Source organism: Leuciscus leuciscus (assembly GCF_965113295.1).
Source record: "Leuciscus leuciscus genome assembly, chromosome: 16".
NCBI classification, from domain to species: Eukaryota; Metazoa; Chordata; class Actinopteri; order Cypriniformes; family Leuciscidae; genus Leuciscus; species Leuciscus leuciscus.
This window is the reverse complement of record NC_138740.1, coordinates 40,332,629-40,349,099: the sequence shown is the minus strand read 5'-3', so window position 1 is coordinate 40,349,099 and position 16,471 is coordinate 40,332,629. Positions and strand designations below refer to the sequence as shown.

The 16,471-nt window shown below is 41.1% G+C and overlaps 1 protein-coding gene and 1 long non-coding RNA gene across 2 annotated transcripts in view; both read left to right on the top strand.

Annotated features, from left to right (window-relative positions):
• Nucleotides 1–16,471, top strand: part of LOC309477040 — a 271,762-nt gene that overhangs the window by 186,522 nt on the left and 68,769 nt on the right. The window lies entirely within an intron of this gene.
• LOC309476986 (uncharacterized protein) lies at nucleotides 1,472–3,169 on the top strand. Its single transcript, XM_082140136.1, has 2 exons — nucleotides 1,472–2,392; nucleotides 2,995–3,169. Exons 1-2 carry the CDS (start codon nucleotides 1,525–1,527, stop codon nucleotides 3,036–3,038), a joined length of 912 nt encoding a protein of 303 aa, XP_081996262.1. The 5' UTR covers nucleotides 1,472–1,524; the 3' UTR covers nucleotides 3,039–3,169.

Genomic DNA, 16,471 nt, shown 5'->3' with positions numbered 1-16,471 from the left:
CATTCCTACACAGAAACACAGCCCGTCGCACAGGGCTCGCGCACATGAAATCGACCCAGATCGCATTAAATGTGGTAAATGTGCCCACTGCCCAGTGCCCACAAACACTACGTTCTGCATGTCTCAAGGTTTCTGTAAAACAAAACCTACATGCATTCGCTCTGCTCAGGCAGACAATGCTCTCAGTGTTGTAAATGTGCCCGCTATCCCACGCCCACGTTCACACATAGACATGACAGGTCTTACGGGACTCGCCCAGCCCTCCCCCTCTCGGTTGACCACCGCAGAGGAGTCGAGCGTGGGCAATCTGCCCGCTGTTATCAGCGCGCCCCCTGCCTCAAATGTCATAAGCGCGACGCTTATGTTGCAGCACACTGAAGCCCCTCTGTCGCTGAGCGACCAGAGCGCGCTTCGCATTCAATCCCTAGCCATTCGTGCAAATGCATGGGCAAGGCTACCCGGGGTTTTCGAAGTGGGTGCTAGACATTATAGAAAGAGGCTATTCGCTACAGTTCGCTACGCAAAGCGGCTCGAATCGATACTATGGTGAAAAAGGAAGTAGCACACCTACTTCGGGCCGAAATAGCGAAGTTACTGAGCAAAGGGGCTATAGAACCCTTATCACAAGCTCAAAGCGAAGGGGGCATGTACAGCAGATATTTTCTGGTACCCAAAAAAGACGGGGGTCTCAGACCCATTCTAGATCTAAGACGACTAAACAAAGCACTTCTGAAACGATGGTTCAGAATGCTCACGACCAAGAAAATCCTCTCGCAAATTTGCCAAGGGGACTGGTTCATGTCGATAGATCTGAAAGACGCTTATTTTCAAATACAAATAGCGTCACGTCACAGGCGATTTTTTTTGAGATTCGCCTTCGAGGGTCAGGCATATCAGTACACAGTCCTGCCATTTGGCCTATCCCTGGCACCTCGCGCATTCACAATGTGCATGGATGCAGCGCTCGCACCCCTCAGGCTCCGAGGCATACGAGTGCTGAATTATTTGGACGATTGGCTGGTTCTAGCTCGATCACAGTCGGGGCTCATAGAACACAGGACCATATTACTCGATCACCTCGAGAATTTAGGTCTCACAGTCAATTGGGCGAAGAGTTCGCTGTCTCCCAGTCAGAAAATATATTTTCTGGGCACAGATCTGGACTCGCTGTCTATGACAGCACAGCTGTCGCCGCAGCGCAGACTAAGTATTCAGCGCATGACAGAGAATTTTCGCCACGGCGCTTTAGTCCCGCTCAAAAAGTTTTCAAAGGATGCTGGGTCTCATGGCTTCAGCATCCTCAGTGCTTCAACTGGGTCTGCTTCGCATGTGCCCGCTGCAGTATTGGTTAAAAGCGTGTGTGCCGCGCAGAGCTTGGACCTCCGGTCTCGCGCGCCTCAAGGTCGATCAGAAATGCGTCGCAGCTCTGAAACCTTGGACAGTGACCGACTGGTACCGGTCAGGAGTAAACCTGGGGACTTCCTCGAGTGTGAAGGTGGTGTCTACGGATGCCTCAACCTCGGGATGGGGAGCGCTGCTCGAGGGCAGACCGTTATTCGGCCAGTGGTCGGAACGGGAGAAGCTTCTGCATATAAACTGCCTGGAAATGATGGCAGTCGACAACGTGCTGAGGCGCTTTTGTCCCCAGATAAAAAGACACCACGTCTTGGTCCGTTCGGACAACATGTCAGTGGTGGCTTATATAAATCACCAAGGAGGTATCAGATCCAGAATCCTTCACAGGCTGACGGAATGCCTCCTGGTCTGGGCTCAGCACAATCTGCTCTCGCTCAGGGCAGCGCATGTGCCCGGCCATCTGAATGTGGGACCAGACAGACTGTCCAGAAACAATCTTCCGACAGGAGAATGGTCTTTACACCCACAGACAGTCGAACTGCTATGGAGGACATTTGGCAGAGCGAAAATAGACCTATTTGCGTCTCAGGAGAACGCTCATTGTCAGGAATTTTTCTCCAAGAGCAGGGACGCGCTGGCTCACGTCTGGCCCCGCTGCCCGCTCTATGCGTTTCCCCCTGTCACGCTCCTACCCCAGGTGTTAGAGCGAATCAGGGAGAGCGGATGCCCAGTGCTACTCGTCGCCCCATTTTTGGACAAACCAAGCCTGGTTTCCAGTCTGACGAGTACCGCCCCGTGGCCGATACCGGTGAGGAGGGATCTCCTCTCACAGGCAAACGGTTCGATCTGGCATCCTTGCCCGGAGCGTTGGTCCCTACATGTGTGGGCCATCAACGGGTACCCGTTAACCTCCCAGCGGGAGTGTTAAACACGATCACACAGGCTAGAGCTCCATCTACGAGGCGGCTCTATTCCTCAAAATGGTCTGTGTTCACTAGCTGGTGTACAGCGAGTGGTACTCCGCCCTCACGCTGTGGTGTGACAGAGGTTCTCTCCTTTTTACAAGAGCTTCTGGATAAGGGCAGAACCCCATCCACGCTCAAAGTTTATGTGGCGGCCATAGCAGCATTCGCTGAACCACCGCTCGGCCAGTCATTAGGAAGGAACGATCTGGTCATTCGCTTCCTTAGAGGAGCTAAGAAGCTGAACCCTCCCAGACCTCCCTCAGTTCCCGTTTGGGACCTTTCCACGGTTCTGGAAGCCATATAAGGTGCCCCATTTGAGCCAATACAGTCAATAGACCTGAAACTCTTGTCTTTCAAAACAGTGTTTCTTCTGGCTCTCGCTTCAGTGAAGCGCATAGGGGATTTGCAAGCGCTCTCAGTGAGCGCGACGTGTATGGAGTTTGGGCCTAACGACTCGAGGATCATACTCAAACCAAAGCACGGATATGTTCCTAAATCCCTCAATACACCGTCTAGGGCACAGGTGATCTCCCTGTCGGCCCTGCCGGTATCTGAAGAGGAAGGGGACGCAGGCTTCCTTTGCCCGGTCAGGGCGTTAAGGGCCTATGTGTCTCGCTCATCTGTTTTCAGACAGACAGAGCAGCTCTTTGTTTTGTTCAGCGGACGTTCTAAGGGACTAGCTGCGTCAAAACAGAGTCTATCCAGATGGATAGTTGATGCTATAGCACTAGCTTACACATCCTGGGGCCAATGCCCGATAGGTGTCAAAGCGCACTCCACAAGAGGCATGGCCTCGTCGTGGGCTTGGTCCAGTGGGATTGCCTTGCAAGATATCTGTATGGCGGCAGGCTGGGCCTCCCGCCATACAGGTTTTATTTATAAGGTTTTATAACCTCGAGGTTCCCGCTTTGCAAGCTAGGTTGCTCTCGGTTTAATTTTTCAGTATTGCCCGCCCGATGCTATCGGCTCGGGATGCTGAAACTGCTAGAGCGTCGATCACGGATCGTCTGTATACTTCTGTGGGCAGTGCGCAAGTCCCCATATTTACCATCCAGGCCGAGTTCGCCCTGGCTGTGTGGAACACTTCATATAACATGCTCTTATCAGAGCTCCATATTACAGGAATGATGCTATTCTAGCCCCTCTTCCCGGATTCTCTGTGAGTCCCTTGTGATTAGGCACTGTATGAGCCCCGGGCACCTGCCCTTGGGACTTTAGTGTTATGTCTCAAGCACGCACGGCGTTTTACATTGCGTTCCCCTAGCATAAGATATCTTACGCAAGTACGAGAGACCTCTCGTAAGAGAACGTACTCGGTTACTAACGTAACCTCGGTTCTCTCTAGAAGAGGGAACGAGTACTTGCGTATCTTGCTGTGCATGCGTCATGTTCTGATTCGCTTCAGCGATGAAAAACTGACCAAACCAGCCTCTCTGGGCCGTATTTATAGCCCTAGCCCCACCCGATTTCGGCGGGACATGACGTAATGGGCGCGAAGCGCCCTCATTGGTTCTGACGTCATGAGGAGCCTCTATCGATAGGCTGGTGCAGTTGCCGCAGAGCAGCCAATGGGCGCGCGAGCTGTCTCGCCCATGTCTGCATGCTGCTGCAATGCGTTTTACATTATTGCAAAATTAAGGATAATTTTTGGCTTCAATATCTCGAGGAAAAGAGGTTTTCCCCTAGCGTAAGATATCTTACGCAAGTACTCGTTCCCTCTTCTAGAGAGAACCGAGGTTACGTTAGTAACCGAGTACGTTTCGGCATGCTGGCATGTGTGGAAGTAGCCTATTTAAACAGGTTTGTTTCATGCTCTCCCCTACGACTCGCACTGACAGGGAACATCTGATCTGTATAGCCTGTGCTATTCTTGTGCTAATGTTAGACGTCTGTTACATTTTCACTTACAGCCCATATTTTGCCTTGTTTTAGCTTAGAAGTCTGGGCCGTGTTTGTTTGGCTATTAGACGTCTTTTAAACACAAAATTGCACCAATAGTCACGTACAAACCTCTCTCTTCTAAGCATGAGCTGAAGCATTAGGAGCCCGACCCAGTTCTCCAGCCGGTCTAGAAGTGTGTTGATCGACATGTCAAATGCAGCGCTGAGGTCGAGCGGTTCCTGCACTGATCTTCATGACCTGCACTTGTATCTTCAGAAATAAGTCACTGCTATTATGTACCTGTATCTGATATGTTCTGTCGTTCTGTCATCTTGCTTTGTCATCTTGTTAGAGCTAGAGGTATTCCCCTGCTTCTCATTAACTTCTCACATCAGTGGAATTATTCTGTAAACCCACGCTTCTTGTAAACCTAATTTGCTTTTATTTTGACAGCTTTGTGTGAGGTAACGGTATTAAGGACATAGTTCGAATCCCCCAAAGGGACAGAAATATCAGTTTTGGGGGGGGTCAGATAATTTTTCTGATATTGTGAAAAAATATAATTACAGTTACAATACAAGTCAACTCCTATGTTCACTGTAGGAACATTTTAATGTAAAGCGATTTCAGACACCCCTATTGTGGACCGTACCATTTTTAACCACCGTGGCTATAGAAGCAACGGAGATAGAGAACGACTTCAAAGTGTCAACGTTGAATGACAAAACGCTAGTTTCATAAAGTATCATTCTTTTCAACATTCCTTATTTGTATATTCAAAAATATTTAAAATAATCAAATTTAACACAGTTATAATTTTTCAATGTAAATTAATTAATTTTATTGGTAACAGCCTAGTGTCTAATTATTTTAATTGAATATATTTATCAAATTTAAGAATTTGAAATGAAAGATGGAGCATACATTTAATAAAATTAGGGGAAAATGCCCTTTATAAAGGTACAAAAAATTATTCTGAGTGTTTTCAAACAGTGATGTAATGAAACATTGACAATTTAAGCTTGAATGGAGTAAAGCCTCTGTTTAGGCTATTAAGGAAATGCAATTTTGCCAAAAGAAGAACTTTTATTTTAAATAAATGTTCATTTTAAATCAGCCTTCTTCAGTGTGATATGTTACCCTATTATCATGCTTAACACTAAGAATTTGAATAATTGTAATGTGATGATCAGATGCAGATATCTAAATATGGGCGGTTGGCGGGTGGATTATTTATTTATAAGTGCACCAGATTAATGAATTTATCTTTAAAATCTACAAAATTTTCTTACGGGGGGGCATGCCCCCGGACCCCCCTAGAGATACCAAGCTCCACCAACAAAAAAATGTGGGAAACACATTAGGCTATATGATGATCTACAAAAAAAATCACATTTAATTATCTTATTATTAAAATACATTATTATGATTTTACCACCTCCGCCTCATTTTGAGCCAGGAAAAACCCTGAAATAGGCAATAGGCTTCTTGTAAAGGTATTACTTTTACTAGTGATTAGAATAGTATTTCAGTGCACTTAACATCTAACTTTGGGGAGTTGATCATAACAGTTCTCTTTTGGATATATAATAACAATGAGATATTCTGTAGCCTACTGATTATCAGTTTGTCACATGTTTAGACCTTGTATGTGTGTTGCACATGTTGCACTTGGCGATCATGGTGGGGATTGATATGGTAGTGGACCATGATCATAGAAGAAGTGAAGGAGCAGTACCCCCCAATTATGGTGGGGTAATTCGCACTCTGATTAAGGACATGAATGATAGTAAGGATAACAGAGCAAGATAACAGATCAAAACTCCAGCAAGGACGACAGAACAAGACGACACAAAGAACATACACATGAACATATCGCCTACACATGTATCTGAAAAAGTAGGAACAATAAACCGAGAACATACACACCAACATATCTGAACAACTAGGCAATGACTTTACAGAGAAATGTAAAGTACAAAGCAGTGGCTCATTTCTGGCACAAATACACTTACGCCTGTTTCACACACACACTCTTTCTGCCATATGTGGTGTGTGTTTCCCCGTACCCATGTTTAGGTCAGAGCTTTAGCAGTGCATTTACAGCGATCGTCTATTTCTGCTGTGCTGGATTACAGTGACAGCACATGGTTCGTGCTCAATTAACACAGATTGACATGAAATGTAGTAAACTCACCATAAATGCATTTAATTAAATTATAATACTACTTTTATACTATTTTTATTTTTATACTAGTCTGCTATCTTTTTACTTTAAGTCCGGGGTAAAGCAAAGAAAAGCCAAACACTTACCATGAGTAGCAAAAATAGGCTAACTGATGTGGTCAAAATAAAAATAAAAAAATGTAAAAAATTTATTGTGAAATACACTGCACAGTTTGTTATATTGTGTGTGGGCAAGAGCTTTGCATCTCCGCTGAAAGTGATAATCACGTGACCGGATTATCGAAAAACTGTAATCTATATTTACACGGCTAGAAATGTGACATAATGTGCTTGTTAATGTTTACTAATGAACTTATTAAACATTAGATTATTTATCATGATCATTAACAGATCATTATTTAATGTTAATTACTATGCTTACAAATGTCATTAAACTTTCAATTCATATGATCATGTAGTTCTTAAAAATCTACAAATGATTTAAACAGATTGATGATTAAAATCTACATTTGAATGCTAACATGTGTCATTAAAATCATACATTACCTAATGCACTTTTTTACATTTCAAATATTGTAAGTAGTAATAATAAACACTGTTCATAGTCAATAGTTAATACACTCTAAAAATGCTGTTGTTTCAACTGATGTTTGAGAGTCAAATGTGGACAATCCCAACCGTTGATTTGTCCAACACTGAAACACATCATTTCTGCGGTGTGTATATTTATCACATGTAGTTTCAGACAATCCTCTACCGAACACGTTCAGGTTCTGTCAGTCGAGCCAAATCAGCTCTTGTGTTTCATTTAGAAAACAGTCATTTCCTGATGACCTACACCCAGTTATTATGTGTGAAACAAATCAATGACTTAGAAAGCAAAACTCAATGTTTTCAGAATTATTATTGTTTGTTACCCTCTTGTACTTCTGATTTATAGTGTAAGTATACATAAGTTATTTTACTTTATAAAGTTTTAAATATTAATATTAATATTGTTCTTACACAGACTCGTGGTTTTTCTTCAGAAGGCCTTTATTAACCCCACAGGAGTCGTTTAGAGCTCGTTTATGATGGATGGATGCACGCTTTTGAGCTTCAGTCTGTTGGTTACAATCCACTGCCATTATAAAGACTCGGAAGAGCCAGGATATTTGTATATATATATAAAGTATAAGTGGTATAAGTGACAAACCTAAACATTAGTGTGTGTGTGTGTGTGTGTGTACACTTCTTTGTGAGGTGCACTTATAGTGAAAGATCGTGACAACCGGCTACTTTATGTGTGCTCGCTATAGTTAAAAAGGCTTATAAATTTGCCAAATCATGTTTGTATTTAAAGGGGCTATATGCATCTTTTTCCCCAAAATAAACGTAACAATAGCCTTTTTATTTTACCATTTATGACTCAAACATCTCCTGATGAGCATACTGACACCTTGTCCGCTCACAGTGGGTGCACCTATAAGCCTGTATCCTATTTTTCCTATTTTCTGTCGGGTCGGATTTTTCCCGCGCTGTCTGCGGATGTGACGTCAAGCGCGTTCATGTTAAACGTTTCAGATCACTAATTTCAGATAAATAATTCTTACCTCAGTAAACATAATGTTGACCTCCTTGCAGCAGATGACTTGTGAAGTGTACACGTACGAGCGCGCGCTGCGAGAGCGAGCAGAAAGGAAGAGCAGTTCTGTTTTTTGGCCACAGGTGTCAGTCGCGAGTTTAAATTTCAGAAAAAAGCATATAGCCCCTTTAAGTCTAGTGTTTCGCACAGGAGTGTGTGTGAGGGTCGTGTTCAGGGCTTGCTCTGCTGAACTGAAAGGCCTGTTTGATCAGTTTGAAATCGTTGTCCGGCTGCTTTTAGGACACAGAAAACATGGATCAGAACAACAATGACACAAGTGACTCTTAACAGTATTGCTGTTGTAAGACTTGATTTTCCTGCTAACACTAAAGCTGAGATCAAACCCCCTGTAATAAAGCAGTAAAGTGCAGTCCTGGACAGAAGATCTCAGAGAAAGAGCACAGGACATCATCTTGCCCAAACTTTTCTCCTCGTTTATCTCTGCATCCCTTTCTCTCCCTCATCCCTTCCTTTCCTCTGATTCAAGTCACTGAATGTTCACTGAGAATGTCTATTTATCACATATGATGTTTCTTGTAAATCTATTGTTTATTCCCTTTCATGTTTGGTATCATTTTAAATGTTATAATTTTAAATGTTTGGCAAAATGGTTAATTTCATTGCAGTCATTGGTATTATGAGAAAGATTGAAAACTCGAATTCTGGTGTCCTGTTTGGGTGATGTCTCTTCAAGATATCTGATAATTCTCCCCTCTTCCCCGAAACCAGGTGTTCGTGTAGGACATACAGTATTTACAACCTTTTGTTCTGTTCTGGGTATATAAGGGAAAGTGGCAGAGCAGTCTTTGGAAATCTGTAACCAGGAAAACCCCCATTCAGTGCTGAGTCAGTTTATTACACTCGAAACACACTCTCTCTCTCACACACACACACACACACACACACACACACACCCTAGAATTTACATAAACCCGCCGCCCCCTGAACACGATTTTATAGATTATCAAGACAGAATATGCTAATCAATGACTAGAAGATAACTCTACATCAGCTTCATAAATTCATCAACTAACCATTCAGAAATGTGCTCTTGCCTCTTGCTTCTACATGTTGTCACTTCTTCTTGAGTCTCTTGACTCCGGTTTGAACATAAAAGGCTAAAAGTTTTTGAAATGTTAAGTGCATGTCTGTATGAGCACTGTAAAAAATTTGCTGTAGTTTTGCAGCTGTTTGCCAGTAACTTACTGTAGATTTAAATCAATGTTATTGGCAACAGTTTGCTCAAAGTTAAATGAACATTAAACATTAACAAGTCTTTGTCTTTACAGAATAAAACTATAAAATAACAACCTAATGCAAAGCATTCTGGGAACCAGAAATCTTCATCAACCTTTTTCTGTTATTTTCCCTCAGGTTTTGGTTCCCAGAATGCTTTGCATGAGGCTGTTATTTTAGTTTTATTCTGTAAAGATAAAGACTTGTTAATGTTTAATGTTCATTTAACTTTGAACAAACTGTTGCCAGTAAATAACATCAATTTAAATCTACAGTAAGTTACTGGCAAGTAGCTGCCAATAATACTGTAATTTCTACAGATTTTTTTAACAGTGAGGTAAAAGGACACAAGCTCTTGAAGCTCCGCCCCCTGTGCTGGGAGCAACAGCTCATTTGCATTTAAAGGAACAGACACAAAATGGCGCGTTTTTTGCTCACCCTCAAAAAGTGACAATTTAAACATGCTATATAAAAATATCTGTAATCTTTAATCAAAATCTGAAAAGTTACTTCCGGTCTGGAATGGTGTTCCTTCTCTGATGACATCAGTTTGACGGCTTGGGTTGAAAACGCGAAACCATTCCTCAAACCGTCAGTCTGCTATGAGCGAGAGATGGAGAGGAGGAGCGCTAAAATCAAACCCTGCCCTCTGTTCAATATTCCCTTTCACTTGGAAATACTTCACAACACTGGAGAAAAGTAGTTTGCAACTTCCGGTTCTCTCTGCATCCTCTGACTAATGTCTGTGTCCGTGATCTGACGATTCAGTCTCAAAAGGCAAAACCAGCAATGCAGGTTTGAGAGGTGACGCCCCGACAAATCTCGCGAGAATCACGACTTGCTTTACGACACGACGTCTCACACATCAACAACATATGAAGCCGCCTCTCTGGAAGACACTAGCACGCATTTCAGACGTGAATCACGGCAGAGTCCACGAAGAAAACGAAGAAAGCGCGGTCAGAAGAGAGCAGAGACAGCTCTGCGTGAGTGCTGTTTACCACAGTAACGTTAAATACAACTACTCTGGAAACTGCATAGTGTGCCTTTAATGAACAAATAATTGAAAGTATGGGATACCCAGAATAATCAATTATCTAAATTAAATCATAATCAATATTTATGATTATTTTCTAATAAGAAACACAGGACGCTGAAAAGACATTCACGCAATATACATGCAGTTGGCGAGTGTCTTTTCAGAGAAATATTGGGACTTTCATCAAGAGGTTTGATCTTCTCTTTCTTCAGCTGTTCTTCAGGAATGTTTGAGTTTGTGTGGTTGAAACTGAAGCTCGTCTTCCAGATTACTGACTTTAACCCTCGCCTGCCTCGTGTTGTTGCTCTGTATATTGTTGCAGAGACGATATTGTGAAACACTTTTAAAGTTATGGGTAATTGTAGCTAACTGAACTTTAACTCACTGTTGTTGTCGCCACTATGTGTTTAAACACACTGGAAGTCGTTTTATTTCTGTAAAACCCCTTTCTCCTGTTTTTGGCTGTTTAGGGAGTTAGTGAACATTTCTGTTGTTCATTTCTTTTCTCTGACTAGACAGAGTATTTTTACTTTGTAACAAAGTAGTCCAGTTGCTGTTTCGGCCTTTCCTCCTCCTGAAGAATATTTTGAGTTGCTTCATTTATACTTTATAAATAAACCTTGTTGAACTGGGATTTACTGTCTGTCGTTCGGGACAGAGGAACGGCACACTAACTCAACTCAAATCTTTTTACTTTTCCACTGTTACTCCTTCACCTCAGGCAAACGTTACATCTGGCACGTAACAACAGTATATTACTATACATAATACAACTCTTTAATTGTTTTATATTGACTTTCAGCCGTTATTCTGTTCACACTCATCTGATATGAATCAGTTTATTTTGTGAAATGTAATGATCTTTCTGATGAATGTGATGAATCTGATTATGCGACTGATCCTGTAATATAATCTGATCAGATGAGAGTCTCTTTCTGCTTCATATGAGACACATGATGATCCTCATTGAGCTTCAGATCAGATTCTCTGATTTCTCTTCACTGTCTCTGATCCTGAAACTAAAGGCCTTTGAGTTTCACCTCAAATCTACTTCTGACATCTAGTGGACAAAGATGAAAACTGCAGATCATATTCTGTGTGTTAGGAGGAATAGAAAACACACACTCATACAGATTTATTTACAATGCCTTCATTTCTATTTTAAACAAGTGACATTCTCTCAGTTTAATTCACTGAATGTCATTCATTATCAACTCACAAATAATAATGTGATTTTACATTTTGTGTGAATGACTGAACTTATAGCAACTTCTGCTTTAATGTATACTATGATGTGTTTGTGAACAGTAGATATTGAGTATTGAGTAAGTGTTGATCTGTTGTTGTTCTGAACAGCTTCAGTTCGTCTGTTAAAGTCACTAATGTTCTGCTGATGGAAATCAGTGTTAATAAATCAGAGATGATTAAATGAGCAGCTGATGGAGTTTATCAGATCTGAGTTTTACATTTAACATTCAGACTCTTGAAACTCTTCAGGAAACAATACGGCTGCGTCTCACATCAGATATTCAGAGGAGATATTGTTCTGAAGAAGTACTAAGGTATGTTCTGTGTGAATGAATGTGTTGATTTATTTTCATCTTCTACAGAAATGACAACTTTCAGTCGCTTTTAAATGAGGAAAACAGAGAGATCTTCTGTGTGAAACGACAGATGAAGCACATGATGGAGAAAGCGGAGAATAAAAGTGATTCTGTCATAAACTCATCATCATAATCACAGGCTGCTTTATGATATTAAAGCTGGAAGCGTCACAGAATTCACTGGAACTAAAGAGATCTTGATTCTGATCAAACCATTCAAACCTTCAGAATAATATCAAAACAGCAGAAGTCATATTTTATAGTGACGCACATTTGACATCTTTGTGTTTGACTTCAATAATGATTCCCTTCAAATTACAGCTTGTTGATTTTCATATTCCCTGATGAACTGAAATCTGGAAGTGTTTTCATTTGTTGCTGTAAAACACATTTTCATCTGTAGCTTCTTTAACTCTGCTGTGATTCTGATGATCTCCTGTAGAGGGAGACACGAGACTGCATTACAGGGTCAAAGGGCAATCTGGAGCCGCTTTAGTTCACATCTTTAGTTTTATTTTCACTTTTATGTTTATTTGTATAGTGCTTATACATACTGTGACAAAGTAACGTCCATACATCAGAAATATACAGATAATACAATCATGCAGTTACAGTGGTTAACGGCACATATTAATTAAGGCAGAAACAATGAACACATTAAAGATGATTACAGTATATTATCTTACAGTATTGTACAGATTACAGTATATAGATGATGATGTGTTGACTCAGAGTTATGATCATCTGAAAACTTCATAACTCAAACTGTGTGATCTCTAGTTACTGAGACTGAACACACACACACACTTCTGTCAGAGATCTAGTGTTCTTGAGTTATTCAGCCTCAAGGTGGCGCTGTAGAGCTAGAGAGACTCAGACGCTCTGCATCTTCTTTTAACGGCCCTAGAGAAGTGAACAACACAAGTGTGTGTGTGTGAGAGTATAGAGAGCTCTATGTTTTCTGGTCTTTTTTTTTTTCTTTTTTCAGTCTCTTACAGACGTGAACTGAAGACACATGAAGTGTTTGTTGTGTAATGCGTTGTGTCCGGAGGGAAATATGGAAAGCTCACTGAGTTATTAGAGGCCAGACAGACTCTCAGAGGCGATTAGCCTGTGTTTTCACAACACACACTTTATTCTCCAGTGGATCTCGAGGAACTGTCTGTCACACGCTCTACCGTTCACAGCATTACTGAATCCACAAAATAACTTAAAAATGAGCATCAAACAGAAAACAGAAATAACCCACATACACAACCACATCCCACTCGAGGCGCTCAGACTGTTGAACAGGGAGCGCACACCTTTATATATATATACACTCACCTAAAGGATTATTAGGAACACCATACTAATACTGTGTTTGACCCCCTTTCGCCTTCAGAACTGCCTTAATTCTACGTGGCATTGATTCAACAAGGTGCTGAAAGCATTCTTTAGAAATGTTGGCCCATATTGATAGGATAGCATCTTGCAGTTGATGGAGATTTGTGGGATGCACATCCAGGGCACGAAGCTCCCGTTCCACCACATCCCAAAGATGCTCTATTGGGTTGAGATCTGGTGACTGTGGGGGCCATTTTAGTACAGTGAACTCATTGTCATGTTCAAGAAACCAATTTGAAATGATTCGAGCTTTGTGACATGGTGCATTATCCTGCTGGAAGTAGCCATCAGAGGATGGGTACATGGTGGTCATAAAGGGATGGACATGGTCAGAAACAATGCTCAGGTAGGCCATGGCATTTAAACGATGCCCAATTGGCACTAAGGGGCCTAAAGTGTGCCAAGAAAACATCCCCCACACCATTACACCACCACCACCAGCCTACACAGTGGTAACAAGGCATGATGGATCCATGTTCTCATTCTGTTTACGCCAAATTCTGACTCTACCATCTGAATGTCTCAACAGAAATCGAGACTCATCAGACCAGGCAACATTTTTCCAGTCTTCAACTGTCCAATTTTGGTGAGCTTGTGCAAATTGTAGCCTCTTTTTCCTATTTGTAGTGGAGATGAGTGGTACCCGGTGGGGTCTTCTGCTGTTGTAGCCCATCCGCCTCAAGGTTGTGCGTGTTGTGGCTTCACAAATGCTTTGCTGCATACCTCGGTTGTAACGAGTGGTTATTTCAGTCAAAGTTGCTCGTCTATCAGCTTGAATCAGTCGGCCCATTCTCCTCTGACCTCTAGCATCAACAAGGCATTTTCGCCCACAGGACTGCCGCATACTGGATGTTTTTCCCTTTTCACACCATTCTTTGTAAACCCTAGAAATGGTTGTGCGTGAAAATCCCAGTAACTGAGCAGATTGTGAAATACTCAGACCGGCCCGTCTGGCACCAACAACCATGCCACGCTCAAAATTGCTTAAATCACCTTTCTTTCCCATTCTGACATTCAGTTTGGAGTTCAGGAGATTGTCTTGACCAGAACCACACCCCTAAATGCATTGAAGCAACTGCCATGTGATTGGTTGATTAGATAATTGCATTAATGAGAAATTGAACAGGTGTTCCTAATAATCCTTTAGGTGAGTGTATATCTTGATGTTTACACAGTGTTTATATGAGTGTTATAAGTAACACTGAAGCAGTGTTAAAGTTAATGAGATAATTAAGTGATTAATTGAGTGATGATTAAGCATTATTGAAGACACCTGATGTTAACAAGCAGAATCAGTGAAGGAGAAAATCGCCATTATGGTGATCAGTGTTTGTTTAATTGGGCTCTTGACCCTTAAATTATTAACTTTAGATTTTGTTTGGCTGATGTACCTGAGTTATAACAACCAGATGAACAAATAGAAAAGGTGATCTGATGGTGTTGGTTATGTTTTAACAATCATTATTTCACAATCATTTGACCTGAATCACTGAACTCATATAGAGCTCAATTTCTGAGTTAGGTTTACTTAATTGTAGCAGCACTGTCCTTGTACAACATAATATTTTTAACTTTTACAATGTAATCCAAATAATTTCTTAAAAGTTTTTCTTATATATATAAAAAAAAAAAAAAAATCTGTTGTTTTTAGGCACACAGATATCAAGAATCAGCCTGTGAATCTCAACAATGGTGACAATTATAAAGGATGTTGCAGTGCATTCTGGGTGCCACCAATCAACACTCATTCATGGCTCCAGTGGTGTAGTCTACGTGATACGCAGGTATACGCCGTATACCCACTAGAAAAGGCCAAGGATTTGCGTATACCCACTTAAAAAAAGCGCGAGGATACGTATCAACTTCGTTTTGTGTCAGAACTTTCACACTTTCATTCATAAATTCACCCCGTCTGTGCTTGCGAAGCGACGGATCGAATCGCGGAATCCAGTCACAAATGGAACTTGCTATATAAAGCAGAACGTCACGGAATTAGGCTATGTTTGAATGAATAAATCAAAAGTAGCTGCTGTACAATGAATCAAATCTCGATATGGACTAGTGTCTATGAATATTAAAGCTAAAAGAGACTGTAATTGTTCTACGCGTCTCTGGGAATGAGCGCTCAGTGTATGCTCCACTACACACACACACACACACAGAAGCACGCGTGACTCACGCTCGTGGTGTTTTCAGCGTTTCACTGTATTGAGACATGATGTAAGCTACACATGTGCATTTCATCGCAGAGCTGCTATGAGAGTCACTTGATGAGAATTTCACCATTTCATTTGATAAAACTATCGTCATTCATTCGTTTCATATACACACAGAAACTGTTATGTCTTTACGACAACCTGTCAAAATAAAAGTTCTGTATAACTTGAAGAAATTATAACAGAAATATATTACTATTGCACAGAGTATACTTCAGGCCTAATAATAATAATAATAATAATAATAATAATAATAGTTTATTAAAACTCACAGAAACTCAAATGTCTAAAACCCACCAAAATAAAAGTTCGGTCTAACTCAAATTAATTAGAAAGGAATTGCACAGTAAAATGTATTTTAAATTTATTTTTTTTTCAAAAACACCATTTCTAAAAGTAAATTTGTATTTGTGCCTATAATGTTTTTTTTTTTTTTTTTTAATTGTTAAAAATTGTCAACTGATAAAACCTGTGCTTCAGGGACCATATTCATATAACAAATAAATAAGTTGATAACACTTAGTATTTCATAATGCTCTCAATTACATGTCGATGCAAACTGTATGCATTAGTGAGTGTGGTGGTGCTTATGGGGTGACGCTCTGGGATGGGTGAGTATGCGGCGGGGGGGGGGGGGGGGGGGGTGCTGGGGGTGTTATATTAGAGTATACTCACTACAAAAAACTAGACTACACCACTGCATGGCTCCCATCATGCATTGCTGCATGAATAAATAATGAGCTTATGTTCAGCATGAGTTGATCTGTTTGTCACCATTGCTGAGATTCATACGCTGATTCTTGATGTTTGTGTGCCTACATAAAATATTCTTTTACAAGTTTTTTTTTATTTTTTTATTATTGATTTGATAATTTGGATTTCTTTGAAAATGCTAAAAATGGTATGCTCTACAAGACCAGTGATGCTATAATCCATACGGTAAACTTAACTCAGAAATTATGGTCAGTGATTCAGGT

What these genes read in the sequence shown, in the direction of transcription:
- LOC309476986 (XM_082140136.1), top strand. Translation starts at nt 1,525, where the DNA reads ATGGGGAGCGCTGCTCGAGGGCAGACCGTTATTCGGCCAGTGGTCGGA. An exon ending in TACTCCGCCCTCACGCTGTG is followed by an intron (nt 2,393 to 2,994) that starts GTGTGACAGAGG and finishes GGACGTTCTAAG; the next exon opens with GGACTAGCTGCGTCAAAACA.